Source organism: Sabethes cyaneus, chromosome 1, assembly GCF_943734655.1.
Source record: "Sabethes cyaneus chromosome 1, idSabCyanKW18_F2, whole genome shotgun sequence".
NCBI classification, from domain to species: domain Eukaryota; kingdom Metazoa; phylum Arthropoda; class Insecta; order Diptera; family Culicidae; genus Sabethes; species Sabethes cyaneus.
In genome coordinates this window covers 114,023,466-114,036,087 of record NC_071353.1, presented here as the reverse complement: position 1 = coordinate 114,036,087, position 12,622 = coordinate 114,023,466, and the positions used below count along the sequence as shown (strand labels likewise).

The 12,622-nt window shown below is 44.3% G+C and overlaps 1 protein-coding gene across 3 annotated transcripts in view; it reads right to left on the bottom strand.

The window, feature by feature from the left end:
• Window positions 1–12,622, bottom strand: part of LOC128732944 (uncharacterized) — a 59,684-nt gene that overhangs the window by 33,093 nt on the left and 13,969 nt on the right. For all 3 annotated transcript variants that reach the window (XM_053826423.1, XM_053826422.1, XM_053826421.1), the window contains one exon: window positions 7,576–8,147. In XM_053826423.1, coding sequence (XP_053682398.1) covers window positions 7,576–7,648 — 73 coding nt within the window. In that variant the 5' untranslated portion in view covers window positions 7,649–8,147. The remainder of the gene's footprint in view (window positions 1–7,575; window positions 8,148–12,622) is intronic.

Genomic DNA, 12,622 nt, shown 5'->3' with positions numbered 1-12,622 from the left:
GGTACTAGGTAAGAATCCCCGAAGTATACGAAATTATTGGTTTAATGACTTGATTGGAAACAAATAACTTGGAAAAAATATAGAAACATTGCCAATAGGCAGAACTTGGCCAAATACCAATGAGCAAGGAACCAGTTGACAGGTGTCCTACAAGGAAGCAATATGGGACCATTATTATTTTCACTATTCTTCAACGACAACACTCAGATGTTGGATATCGGTTGCAGACTTGTGATGCTGATGATGTGAAACTGTTTCTGGCTGTTGAAAAACTGGACGACTGTCGCCGTCTTCAAGCTTTACTCGATACATTTGTCGACTGGTGTAAACGAATCTGGTTTAACGTTAAGTGTGACACATGTATGAGTTTTGAGTTATAAGTTTTTACCACATAAGGAGCCCTATTCTTTTTAACCTGCGGAGGGTAGTAGATTGGTTGGTAAACGGCCGGATAATGCGGAATATAGACCCCATAGTGGTCGTTAGCCTCTTATCCAGCAACTCCGATCCCGACCTCCTCGTGGTACCAGCCGGAATACGAGCAACCTTAGCGGAGATCAGGTAACCAACCCCGGTGGAAACTAAGGTCGTATACTAACCGGGAAGGAGGTAGTGAGTCTCGGCACTATAAGATGGCAGCCCCGTCACGAGACTCGGTAGTGTTGCCCCAGTACGGCTACACACCTAAACAACACAAACTAACAACATTCAAGCATATTCGGAGCGGAATATTCGGTATCGACCTAGGCGACGGAATAAGGACGACGAATGGAGACTCGGGACTTGGAACTGCAGATCGCTAAATTTCGCAGGTCGCGAGCGGGTGCTGATTGAACAGTTGGAACCCCGCAAACTCGGCATCGTAGCTCTGCAGGAAATCTGTCGCAAAGGAGAGAAGGTATGGAAGATACGTGGCGGAAAGGCCCAGTTTTACCAGAGCGGTGGCGCTACCAACGAACTGGGAACGGGCTTTGTAGTGCTGGGCGGAATGCAGGATCGCGTGATAGATTGGAAGGCGATCAACGAGAGAATGTGTGTATTGAGGATAAAGGGTCGTTTCTTCAATTATAGCATCATTAACGTGCACTGCCCGCACGAAGGTAGACCCGACGATGAGAAAGAAGCGTTCTACGCGAGGCTGGAGGCAACGTACGACAGCTGCTCGTCACGGGACATCAAGATCGTCATCGGGGATATGAACGCCCAGGTCGGTAGGGAAGAAATGTATAGACCGGTGGTAGGACCCCATAGCCTGCACACCGACACAAACGATAACGGCCAACGATGTATAAACTTTGCAGCTTCCCGAGGCCTGGTGATCCGCAGCACCTTTTTCCCGCGCAAGGATATCCACAAAGCCACCTGGAGATCACCTGACCAACGTACAATGAACCAAATTGACCACGTTCTCATAGAGGGCCGGTTCTTCTCTAACATCACGAACGTACGCTCCCGTCGGGGTGCGGATATCGATTCTGACCATTACCTAGTAGCAGTACATGTGCGCTCAAAGCTGTCCACTGTATACCGGACACGTCAAAGCCGCCCTCCTCGGCTGAACATCAGGCAGCTAGATAACCCACAAGCTGCCGAGAACTACGCGCGAGTACTGAATGAGGCACTGCCTTCTTCCGAGGAGTTAGGTGCTTCAAACCTCGAAGACGGTTGGGGCAGAATACGCTCGGCCATCGGAGAGGCCGCTACCGCGGCACTAGGTATTGAGCCTCGGAGTACACAAAATGATTGGTTTGATGGGGAATGCCAACAAGCGGTGGAGGAGAAAAAAAATGCTTGGAAAAATTATCTAAGTATTGCCACTAGAGAGAACCTGGCCAAGTACCGACGAGCTAGGAACAAGTTGACCACGATCCTGAGGAGAAAAAAGCGCCAAAAGGAGGACAGGGATCGTGAAGAATTGGAGCAACTATTCCGAGCTAATGACACGCGCAAGTTTTATGAGAAGGTAAACCAAACTCGGAAGGGCTACACACCGAAACCTGACATGTGTAGGGACGAGGGAGGGAATCTAATTACAAACGAGCGCGAGGTGGTCGACAGGTGGAAGCAGTTCTTCGATGAACACCTCAATGGCGAAGTCGCAGAAGGAGGCGGAACGGAAATTAACCTAGGAGCGCCCATGGAAGATAGTGATGTCCTAGCACCTGATCTCCAAGAAGTCAAACGAGCAATCCGGTTGCTGAAGACCAATAAAGCCGCTGGGAAGGATCGCCTACCGGCAGAGCTTTATAAACATGGCGGAGAAACGCTAGCAAAGGCTCTACACTGGGTTATTTCGAGGATTTGGGAGGAGGAAAAGCTACCGGAGGAATGGATGGAAGGAGTGGTTTGTCCCATCTACAAAAAGGGTGATCGGCTAGACTGCTGCAACTATCGCGGTATTACGCTGATAAATGCCGCCTACAAGGTACTCTCCCAGATCCTGTTACGCCGGCTGTCACCGATAGCACAAGGTTTCGTAGGGAATTATCAGGCGGGTTTCATGGGGGCTCGCGCAACTACGGACCAAATTTTTACTATCCGACAGATCTTGCAGAAATGTCGAGAGTACAACGTGCCCACGCATCACAGCTTTATTGATTTCAAAGCAGCATACGATACAGTCGATCGAGACAAGCTATGGCAGATAATGCACGAATACGGTTTTCCGGACAAACTGACGCGACTGATCAGAGCTACATTGGATCGAGTGATGTGTTTTGTACGCATCTCTGGGACACTCTCGAGTCCCTTCGAGACGCGACGAGGGTTGAGACAAGGTGACGGTCTATCCTGCATGCTGTTCAACATCGCCCTTGAGGGGGTGATCCGACGAGCGGGCATCGAAACGAGAGGCACGATTTTTACCAAGAATAGCCAACTTCTAGGCTTTGCAGATGACTTCGATATCATTGCCAGGAACTTTGCGACGGTGGAGGCAATCTACGCCAGACTGAAAGCGGAGTCTAGGAGAATTGGGCTAAAAATAAATGCGTCGAAGACCAAATACATGAAAGGAAGAGGCTCAAAGGAAACAAATGTGCGCCTCCCACGGACGGTAACCGTTGACGGCGACGAACTAGAAGTGGTAGAAGAGTTCGTGTATTTGGGATCGCTGGTGACCGCGGACAACGACACTAGTAAGGAGATCCAGCGGCGCATCCAAGCGGGAAATCGGGCCTACTTTGCCCTTCGTAAAACGCTACGATCAGGAAGCATACGCCGCCGCACGAAGCTAACAATGTACAAAACCATTATTAGACCGGTAGTTCTTTATGGACTTGAAGCCGTGACGCTGCTTACGGAGGACATACGCGCCCTTGCCGTGTTTGAGCGGAAAGTGCTGCGGACGATATTTGGCGGAGTACAAACTGAAAGCGGAGAGTGGCGGAGGCGTATGAATCACGAGCTACAGGCACTGCTTGGGGAGACACCCATCGTACATCTAGCGAAAGTTAGCAGGCTACGGTGGGCCGGACACGTCGTAAGGATGCCGGACGACTGTGCGACGAAAATAGTCCTCTTCAACAACCCCACCGGCACCAGGAACAGGGGGGCCCAACGTGCACGATGGCTCGACCAGGTCGAGAGCGATTTGCGACTTCTGAGACGACTAGGAAATTGGCGACGTGTGGCCCAAGACCGAGTTGAATGGAGACGAGTGCTTGAAACAGCACGAGCCACCCCGGCTCTATGCTGCTGAAGAAGAAGAAGAAGGGTAGTAGATCAAGTTAGCACCATGGCGTTTTACTGATACCAAACTAACATTTGACCTACATCGCAAGTCGATAATCTCAACAAAGATTCATTCCGAAAATTGGACGAAATTTGAATGATCCCCAATGCTTCAAATCTTTGTATTACGTTCTGGTTCGGCCTGAAAAGCTTGAGCAGCTTGAAAATTGTGGCATTGTACGGTGTCCTCAGCAGTTAACGTGGAACCTTCGTCCTACCCCTCCCACCAACTTTGGATCGGTGCCGTCTAAAGGGTGTCCCACAACAAATTGCACCACGGAAGAAACGCTGTAGAAAATTACCCATTGGGTATTTTCTCTTGAAAATTTAGGTACAAGTAGTTTAGAGTGTATGGTTTACACTGTATTTTTATCCCTGTCAGTTTTTCGAATATTGGAAAAAATGGCGTCATCCGAAAAGCAACGTCGCGAATTGATTTTGCGCAAACACCTGGAAAAGCTTCAACTGTCTCATCGGAAAACCACTCAGAATCGTACAGTCAACGGTCAGCCGTGTGATTAAACCACAATTTTGATGTTTCGGAGGAAGTAAGGAAGCAGAAACTTTCAAAGTTTGCCAAAAAATACATGATTTGGTAAGCGAAGTGTCTACAGAAGGTTCTGCTTTCTGAAGCAACACGAACGCCCTATGATCTTTGGCTGGATCTAGCTTCGTTCGGATGTTCTGGAGTGGTACGAAGCCAACGGGGTTACTTTCGTGGGCAAGGACTTGGGGGGTTCATGTGTTGGGGGCACCGGAACTAAGGTCCATCGAAAAATACTGGGCTATTATGAAGCAGGCACAACGGATGCATCCCAAAGAGGTCAAATCTGAGGAAAACTTTAGGGAAAAGTAGGTTTCTGAAGAAGAACCTGCAGCTAGATGTTGTACAGAATCTTATGAATGAAGTAAAGCGTAACATGCGGGCACACGGTTATGGCATCGAAGTTGAATGAAATAAATATGCCAAAAGCTTACTAATGGGTTGTATTCTATTGTCTGAAAGTTTGAAAAGAATCGGTCAATTGAGTAATTTTCTACAGCGTTTCTTCCGCGGTGCAATTTAATGTGGGACACCCTTTACTTGATTTGGACTCGCTAGATTCCTGACGACAAGCTAACTAGGCAGTATTCGTGGGTAAAGTCATCATCGGTGAAATCGATTCCCCCAGACTTTTGTCTCTATTGAATTTTTGTGCTTCGCAACGGCCTCTACGTTCTAATAGCTCACTGTATACACCATTCCATCGTACGGTCTTCGGATGTAATGAACCCATTACCGCATGTGTTAAAACATATTCGAAAGTGGAAGCCTTGTTTAATTTCGATGAGCCATCGCATAAGTTTGTACCGAGGTTAAGTCTATGAGGCTAGTGCTAAAAATAAATGCGCCGAAGAACAAATACATAAAAGGAAAAGGCTCTCAAAGCAGACAAACGCGCGGCGCTCACACGAACGGTAACTATTGACGGCGAGGAACTGGAAGTGGTTAATGAGTTTGTGTATTTGAAATCGCCGATGACCGCTGACAACAACACTAGTAAGAAGATCTAGCGCTGCGAATGGTATTAGGCGCAGCACAAACTGAAAGCGGCGAGTGTCGAAGATGTATGAATCACGAGCTAAAGGCACTGCTTGGAGAGACTCCCACCGTACATCTAGCAAAAGTCAGTAGGCTACGGTGGGCTGGATCGTCGTAATAGTGCCGGACAAAAGTGCGACGAAAAGGGTTCTCTTTAACAACTTCACCGGCACCAGCAACAGAGGAGTCGAAGTGCTAACGTTGACTCGGACCTGATGATGTTTAAGATGCGCCTAAAATTCTCTGTTGTGTACAACATTCAATACCGATACCAACTTCGGGTTAATCGACTCGACTGAAGCAGCCTAAGGTTACAGACCGCCGTCCTTAAGTATATGGAATTAAATCAGACGAGAACCCAAATCTTCCGGTAAAAAGTGCTGCCTGGAGGAGGAGGAGGGAGGAGTATGCAGAGCTGGAGCAGCTGCATTGTTCTCAGGAAAGGCGGAAGCTCTACGAGAAACTCAACGCATCCCGTTAAATTTGTCGAGATAAGAATGGTAGTACCGTGAAATAAACAAAAGGTGGAAGCAGCACCTCGACGAACAACTGAATTAGCCCCATACAGAGAGTCATTGTGGCGGGGAAAGGAATTTCGTCGGAAGGAGAAACGTCGAAAAGGGGCTAGTTTCAACGATAGATCGAACCGGAGTCTGTTGAGATGGGCTCAACGAAGGTGGTACCTTTTAACAATTTGAAGAATTTGGGGTGTAGAGCTACCGGAGAAGTGAAGGGATGAGACTATCTGCCTACAAGAAAAGCGACAAGCTGGATTGAGAGCACTATCGTGCGGCCATCTTTCTCCATGCCGCTTGCAAAGTGTTTTCCCAATCATCTTCATCTAACTCGAAGAATGATAAACTAGATGAACTGGGCAATTTAGTTATGCAGTCGTTCAATGGCAGGTGGGACTCCAGCCCACACTCTTCCAGTTGGTACCCAAATCTTTTTGCCGCATGGATGGTCAGATGACAAAGGACCGCTCGCTTCTACCGTACTACAACAGTTGATAACTGTCGAATCGAAAAATTAAAAATTGCGAAAATATGTTTTGTTCCGCCTTCAGAAAAACGTGGATACCTCAGCGAGATTTGAACATACGTCCATACTTTCTTCGGCAAAGTTGTTCGTCATAAAATTTCCTATCAATACAGTGTAGCCTCATTACTCTGAGACACCGTTCGATACCCTGTTTTGACGTTTATTTAAATGGAAGTTCGAAAATTTTAAATTTTTGCCGAATTCAATAAATTTTTGTAACCAAATATGACTCCAGACATGCCACCATAACTTTTTTATGAATGTATCAGATCTCAATGATTGTGAAAAAAATAGTAGGGTACCTTGTTTCACCTACTTTAACATTTCTAAAAATATTTTTTTGAATCTACTCCTGAAAAATGTCATTTTTTCATAAAACTCAAATGTGCGACCCCTAAATCGCGTCAACCAAAGTTGACGTCATATAAAAATTTTGTTGTGACACCCTAAGCTATCATTTGAGGGGTGAGCCCCCGGGTTTTCTGACATAGTGCTATTTTGGGACACTCTACTGTCGATGCATGGAATGGTTAAAACTGGGAGGACAAAATTAGATATAAGACTATCTAATATAAGGATGCGTCAGTAGTTTAATTGGGCCATTACGATCCAATGTAGTTTTGGTCTACATATCGAAATTGCCTGCGAAACTCCTTCGCTTAACAAAAAAGCTTACGTTGGACTGCGACAGAGTCAGAAACAAGTAAAAAAATTGTCACTCTGGTACTGATCTGAGATTCTGACCAAACCTACAGCTCATAAACCGTGCGATTTATTGCTTTTGTAAGCAAAAAAAGTCAAACTGTGATGGTGAACAATGCTGTAGTCAATTAAATAGATGATTGCATTCAACTATAATTTCCTGTTCAGCCAATAAGATACAACATTGTTGACTTCGCCGTCGGTAGTGATTAAATCGCGCTGCCAGCTAGATGAAGCCATCTATAATCACCTGTCACGGCACTAATTGTTTAGGGATTAAATGTGTCACAAAAGCGGTAACACCTAAAATAGTTATCGGAAATGCTCGTTTTAATTTATTTCAGTCTATCTGGTAGCATTTTTAGTGCAAAACGCAAACAATCATTTTATTATAATGTTTTTGGTTTAGAAAACGGCGTTCACCAAAGTGTGACCTTTTTAATTAAAAATAGTCCCTTAGAATAGCGTGCAAATACCTGTACGTACCCCATACATCTAAGATAGCAAACGTCACTTACTCTCGACAATTTCCGAGGCCGACTGAATGTTCTCGTTGTTCAGATCCATTCTTTCACTCCGTTGACCAAACATGCGGACTGCTGTTTACCGCTACTGCTGCTGTGCGACGGCTATCACAACTCACTCTGACCACAACAGTTTCTCACTGCGTTTCCGTGTGTCCGCTCTGTGACACAATAGTGACCAAGCGGTGGCGGTGGCCAGCTAGCGTAATGTGTGGCAAGGTGTATTTAGAATTTAGTAGGCCAATGTTATTTCTGGTCGAAGTTGACCTTTCACTGGTGTGTGTTGTTGGAAGCAACGAGTTAAGCTACGTTACATCCCCGTTCGCATAGCACCACCAAGAGTACCATTATTGTCGGGGTGTAGATTAAATTTGAGTTTTCCGCTCCCTCAAGGACGCCGAAGGAGCGAGCACCTGCTGAGAACACGCGACGTGCTTTATGGCTTGTGACGGCGTTAGTATTCCTGTTCAAACCGAGGCGATCCGCTGGCACACACCTGGCCTCCCGTCCCGTCACTGCTGGTCTCGCCGCTTCCCTACGTTGCGTGGTGGCTGCATCTCGTTAACCTAGAATTACACGAAACGGGGAGGAAAACTGATTATGCTACTGTTTTGGTGTGAGGCGTAGTACTAATATAAAAGCGAGAATTTCAAAATCGATTGGCAAAGCCGGTTCGCTAGCCTGCAGCTTTGGCTGAATCTTTTATCACCAACCAAGTGCACCTTGTAGACAACGGGAACTTTACTGCCATCCGTTTCTCGTACAAAGAAAGGTGCTGATGCATGTTACGTGTTACTAGACACAAGTACTGGCAATCAAAGGAGCAACATCAGTGGGCCCTGAATACATGGCATGGTGGCAGATGTTAACAATGGGAAACGAAAGGAAGCTTGCAGCAGTAAAACGTAGAAAAAGGCGAAAAGTTTGCTGCTTGACTAACGAATGCACAGTTTAAAAAAGTACATTACACGTTTATAGAAAACTAGCTGACCCGACAAACTTCGTATTGCCACAAATTAACCTGTGTTGTACATAAATCATGAATCTCGGATGATCTTTATCACTTCTCGAGTTTTGCAAGTCCCCCAGTGGGCGGCGCTTCCGACGGCGGGTCACCGGCAACACTCGCGACCGGCTCGTCCTGAATGATCTAGTGTTACTATAGTTAGTTTTTGTGGTCTTGTTATTGATTAATGTTTTATGGAAGAGTCTCGAATTTCTCGAGTTGGATTAGTTTTTGAGTTTCGCCAAAATTTCTGTTTTATTTGTATGAGAGTCCATATCCCCCTACCACAGGGGTGAGAGGTCTCTAACTATCATAAAATAAATTCAAGACTCAAAAATCTCCTACATGCTAAATTTGGTTCCATTTGCTTGATTAGTACTCAAATTATAAGGAAATTTGTATTTCATTTGTATGGAAGCCCACCGTCTTAAAAGGGAAAGGGGTCGTAATACACCACAGAAAAAAAATTCTGCCATTTAAAACTCTCACATGCCAAATTTGGTTCCATTTACTTGATTAGTTCTAAAGTTATGAGCAAATTTGTATTTCGTTTGAATGGGAGCCCCCCCCCTCCTAAAAAGGTAAGAAGTCCTAATTCATCATGGGAAAAATGGTTGCCTCCAAAAACACCCACATGCCAAATGTTGTTCTATTTGCTTGATTAGTTCTCGAGTTAGGAGGAAATTTGTATTTCATTTGTACAGGAGCCCTCCCTCTTAGAGTGGGGAGGGGTCCTAATTCACCGTAGAAAATTTTCTTGCCCTCGAAAACCTTCACATGCCAAAGTTGGTTCCATTTGCTTGATTAGTTCTCGAGTTATGGGGAAATTTGTATTTCATTTGTATTGGAGCCCCCCTCCTAATGTGGGAAGAGGTCCTAATTCATCACAGAAAAAATTCTTGCCTCCAAAAACACCTACATGCCAAATTTGGTTCCATTTGCTGGATTAGTTCTCGAGTTATGAGGAAATTTGTATCTCGTTTGTACAGGACCCCCCCTCCTAAAGTGGGGAGGGGTCCCAATTCATCATTGCAAAAAAAATTGTCTCCAAAAACACACACATGCCAAATTTGGTTCAATTCGCTTGATTAGTTCTCGAGTTATGAGGAAATTGGTATTTCATTTGTACAGGAGCCCCTCCTCTTAAAGTGGGGAGGGGTCCTAATTCACCATAGAAAATTTTCTTGCTCTCGAAAACCTTCACATGCCAAATTTGGTTGCATTTGCTTGATTAGTTCTCGAGTTATGAGGAAATTTGTATGGAAGTCCCCCCTCTTAAAGGGGAGAGGAGTTATAATTCCTCTTATAAAGAAGGAGGGGTCTCAATTCACCATAGAATAAATTCTTGTCACCAAAAAAAACACCCACATGCCAAATGTTGTTCTATTTGCTTGATTAGTTCTCGAGTTAGGAGGAAATTTGTATTTCATTTGTACAGGAGCCCCCCCTCTTAGAGTGGGGAGGGGTCCTAATTCACCGTAGAAAATTTTCTTGCCCTCGAAAACCTTCACATGCCAAAGTTGGTTCCATTTGCTTGATTAGTTCTCGAGTTATGAGGAAATTTGTATGGCAGCCCCCCCTCTTAAAGGAGAGAGGAGTTACAATTCCTCTTATAAAGAGGGAGGGGTCTCAATTTACCATAGAATAAATTCTTGTCACCGAAAACACCCACATGCCAAATTTGGTTCTATTTGCTTGATTAGTTCTCGAGTTATGAGGAAATTTGTATTTCATTTGTATAGGAGCCCCCCCTCCTAAAGTGGGGAGAGGTTCTTATTCATCATAGAAAACATTCTTGCCTCCAAAAACACCTACATGCCAAATTTGGTTCCATTTGCTGGATTAGCTCTCGAGTTATAAGGAAATTTGTATTTCGTTTGTATAGGAGCCCCCCCCCCTCTTAAAGTGGGGAGGGGTCCCAATTCATCATAGAAAAAAATTTTGTCTTCAAAAACACACACATGCCAAATTTGGTTCCATTTGCTTGATTAGTTCTCGAGTTATGAGGAAATTGGTATTTCATTTGTACAGGAGCCCCCCCTCTTAAAGTGAGGAGGGGTCCTAATTCAACATAGAAAATTTTCTTGCCCTCGAAAACCTTCACATGCCAAATTTGGTTCCATTTGCTTGATTAGTTCTCGAGTTATGAGGAAATTGGTATGGAAACCCCCCCTCTTAAAGGAGAGAGGAGTTATAATTCCCCTTATAAAGAGGGGAGGGGTCTCAAATTACCCTAGAATAAATTCTTGTCACCGAAAACACCCACATGCCAAATTTGGTTCTATTTGCTTAATTAGTTCTCGAATTATGCAGAAATTTGTGTTTCATTTGTATGGGAGCCCCCCCTCTTAGTGGGGGGAGGGGTCTCTAACCATCACTAAAACCTTTCCTGGCCCTAAAAACCTCTACATGCAAATTTTCACGCCGATTGGTTCAGTAGTTTTTGATTCTATAAGGAACACAAAACAGACAGACAGACAGACAGACAGACAGACAGACAGACAGACAGACAGACAGACAGACAGACAGACAGACAGACAGAAATCCTTCTTTATAGGTATAGATGTAAAATGAAACTCAACTCGTAATTTTGGGGAAGTATTTCAATCATAAACCAAATTAATTAATCTTTTCATAGCATACTTTCAACTGTGCATACATCTATCGCGATCATCTCTATAGTTATAGTTCGCGACTGTGCCCTCGGTTCACACAAACGGTTCACAGTCACCGCCAGGCCAGCACACAAAGGCCGCACCCCCCGAGAACAATACTGTATTGATGGTTTTTCTGCTTTATTTAGCTCTTGACCGTAATTACTTCTGCTATTTATTGGTTTTTTGATAGCGTCCATCGGCTTCTCCCCCGTGCCGTGGCAGCACCACTAGGACCCTAGCAGTTGTATAGCAGCAAATCGGCTGTCAAACCCGTATGAAGCGAAACCATTAAATTGTTTTTCTTTTGCTTTTTGCAGCGAATAAACATAAACGATCGATTCGAAATTAAAAATCGATTCCTATTTGAGAGACATTCGATCGCTGTATCTGCCTATCTAACTATAATATGATTTTCATACTTTTCAGTTTAACAATTTATATCAATATTTAGCATCCGCACAACATAAAGCTTGATTAAATTTACAAAAACGCACACCGAAAACATATATATGTTTTGACTTCCTTCGGAGGAAACAGTTTCGCATGAAACGTAGGTTCTTTAAATAATCATTCTCGAAAGAACGATGCTGTCGCTAACAGCTAGGTACTAACATAGAACCACAGAACGGCGAATTAATTCGCTCATACGGGGCGTGGGAGATTGTTGAATAGGCAAACAGCATCGCATCCATCGCCATCGGTTCGGTGTGGTGTGCCGTGCCGTGCCGTCCGCCCCGTATGACATCGATGGAAACAGAATTACCCTTTACCGCCCGCGCATAATGCCAACCTACCGGATGACCGAACCGAGCTGATTACCTCACCGCCGCAGCCTGTAGTCGTCGTCGTCGTCAGTCAGCTCTTTCTGATTCATATACACGTTTCCGTTGATAACTGGATTTAGAGTTGCTAATCCGCTTGTCGATAGGTTATTTTATTTTTAACTTCTAATAATTTTCATTTTCTTTTCTGATGGTTAAAAAAAGTTGGAATGTGTTTTCTTGAAATAATTTTACTTTCCTTTCAAGACTAATTCTACTAAAATCTAACGCATGACACCCTTAACTTAAAGGTTTGTTAAAAACCCGGGTGAATCCCCGGGCAATTGACATTTCTACTAATCCATTTGCTACTTATAATTATTCAACGGTACAAACTGATTCCATGCGCTTTTGTGTTAATTGGCCTCAGAACTAGATTTCGTTGTTTTTTCCGTTTGTGAGACTATGTGGCATTTTTTATAACGATAGTTGTTGCAAAGCAACAAAGAAAGACAGTTTTTTAACTCGATTTATTTAAGAAAGATGAGATGTGGCGTGTTAAAAAATCCGTTTAGTGTTCATTTGTAATTTTCTGTCGATCTGCCAATTTCAATCTG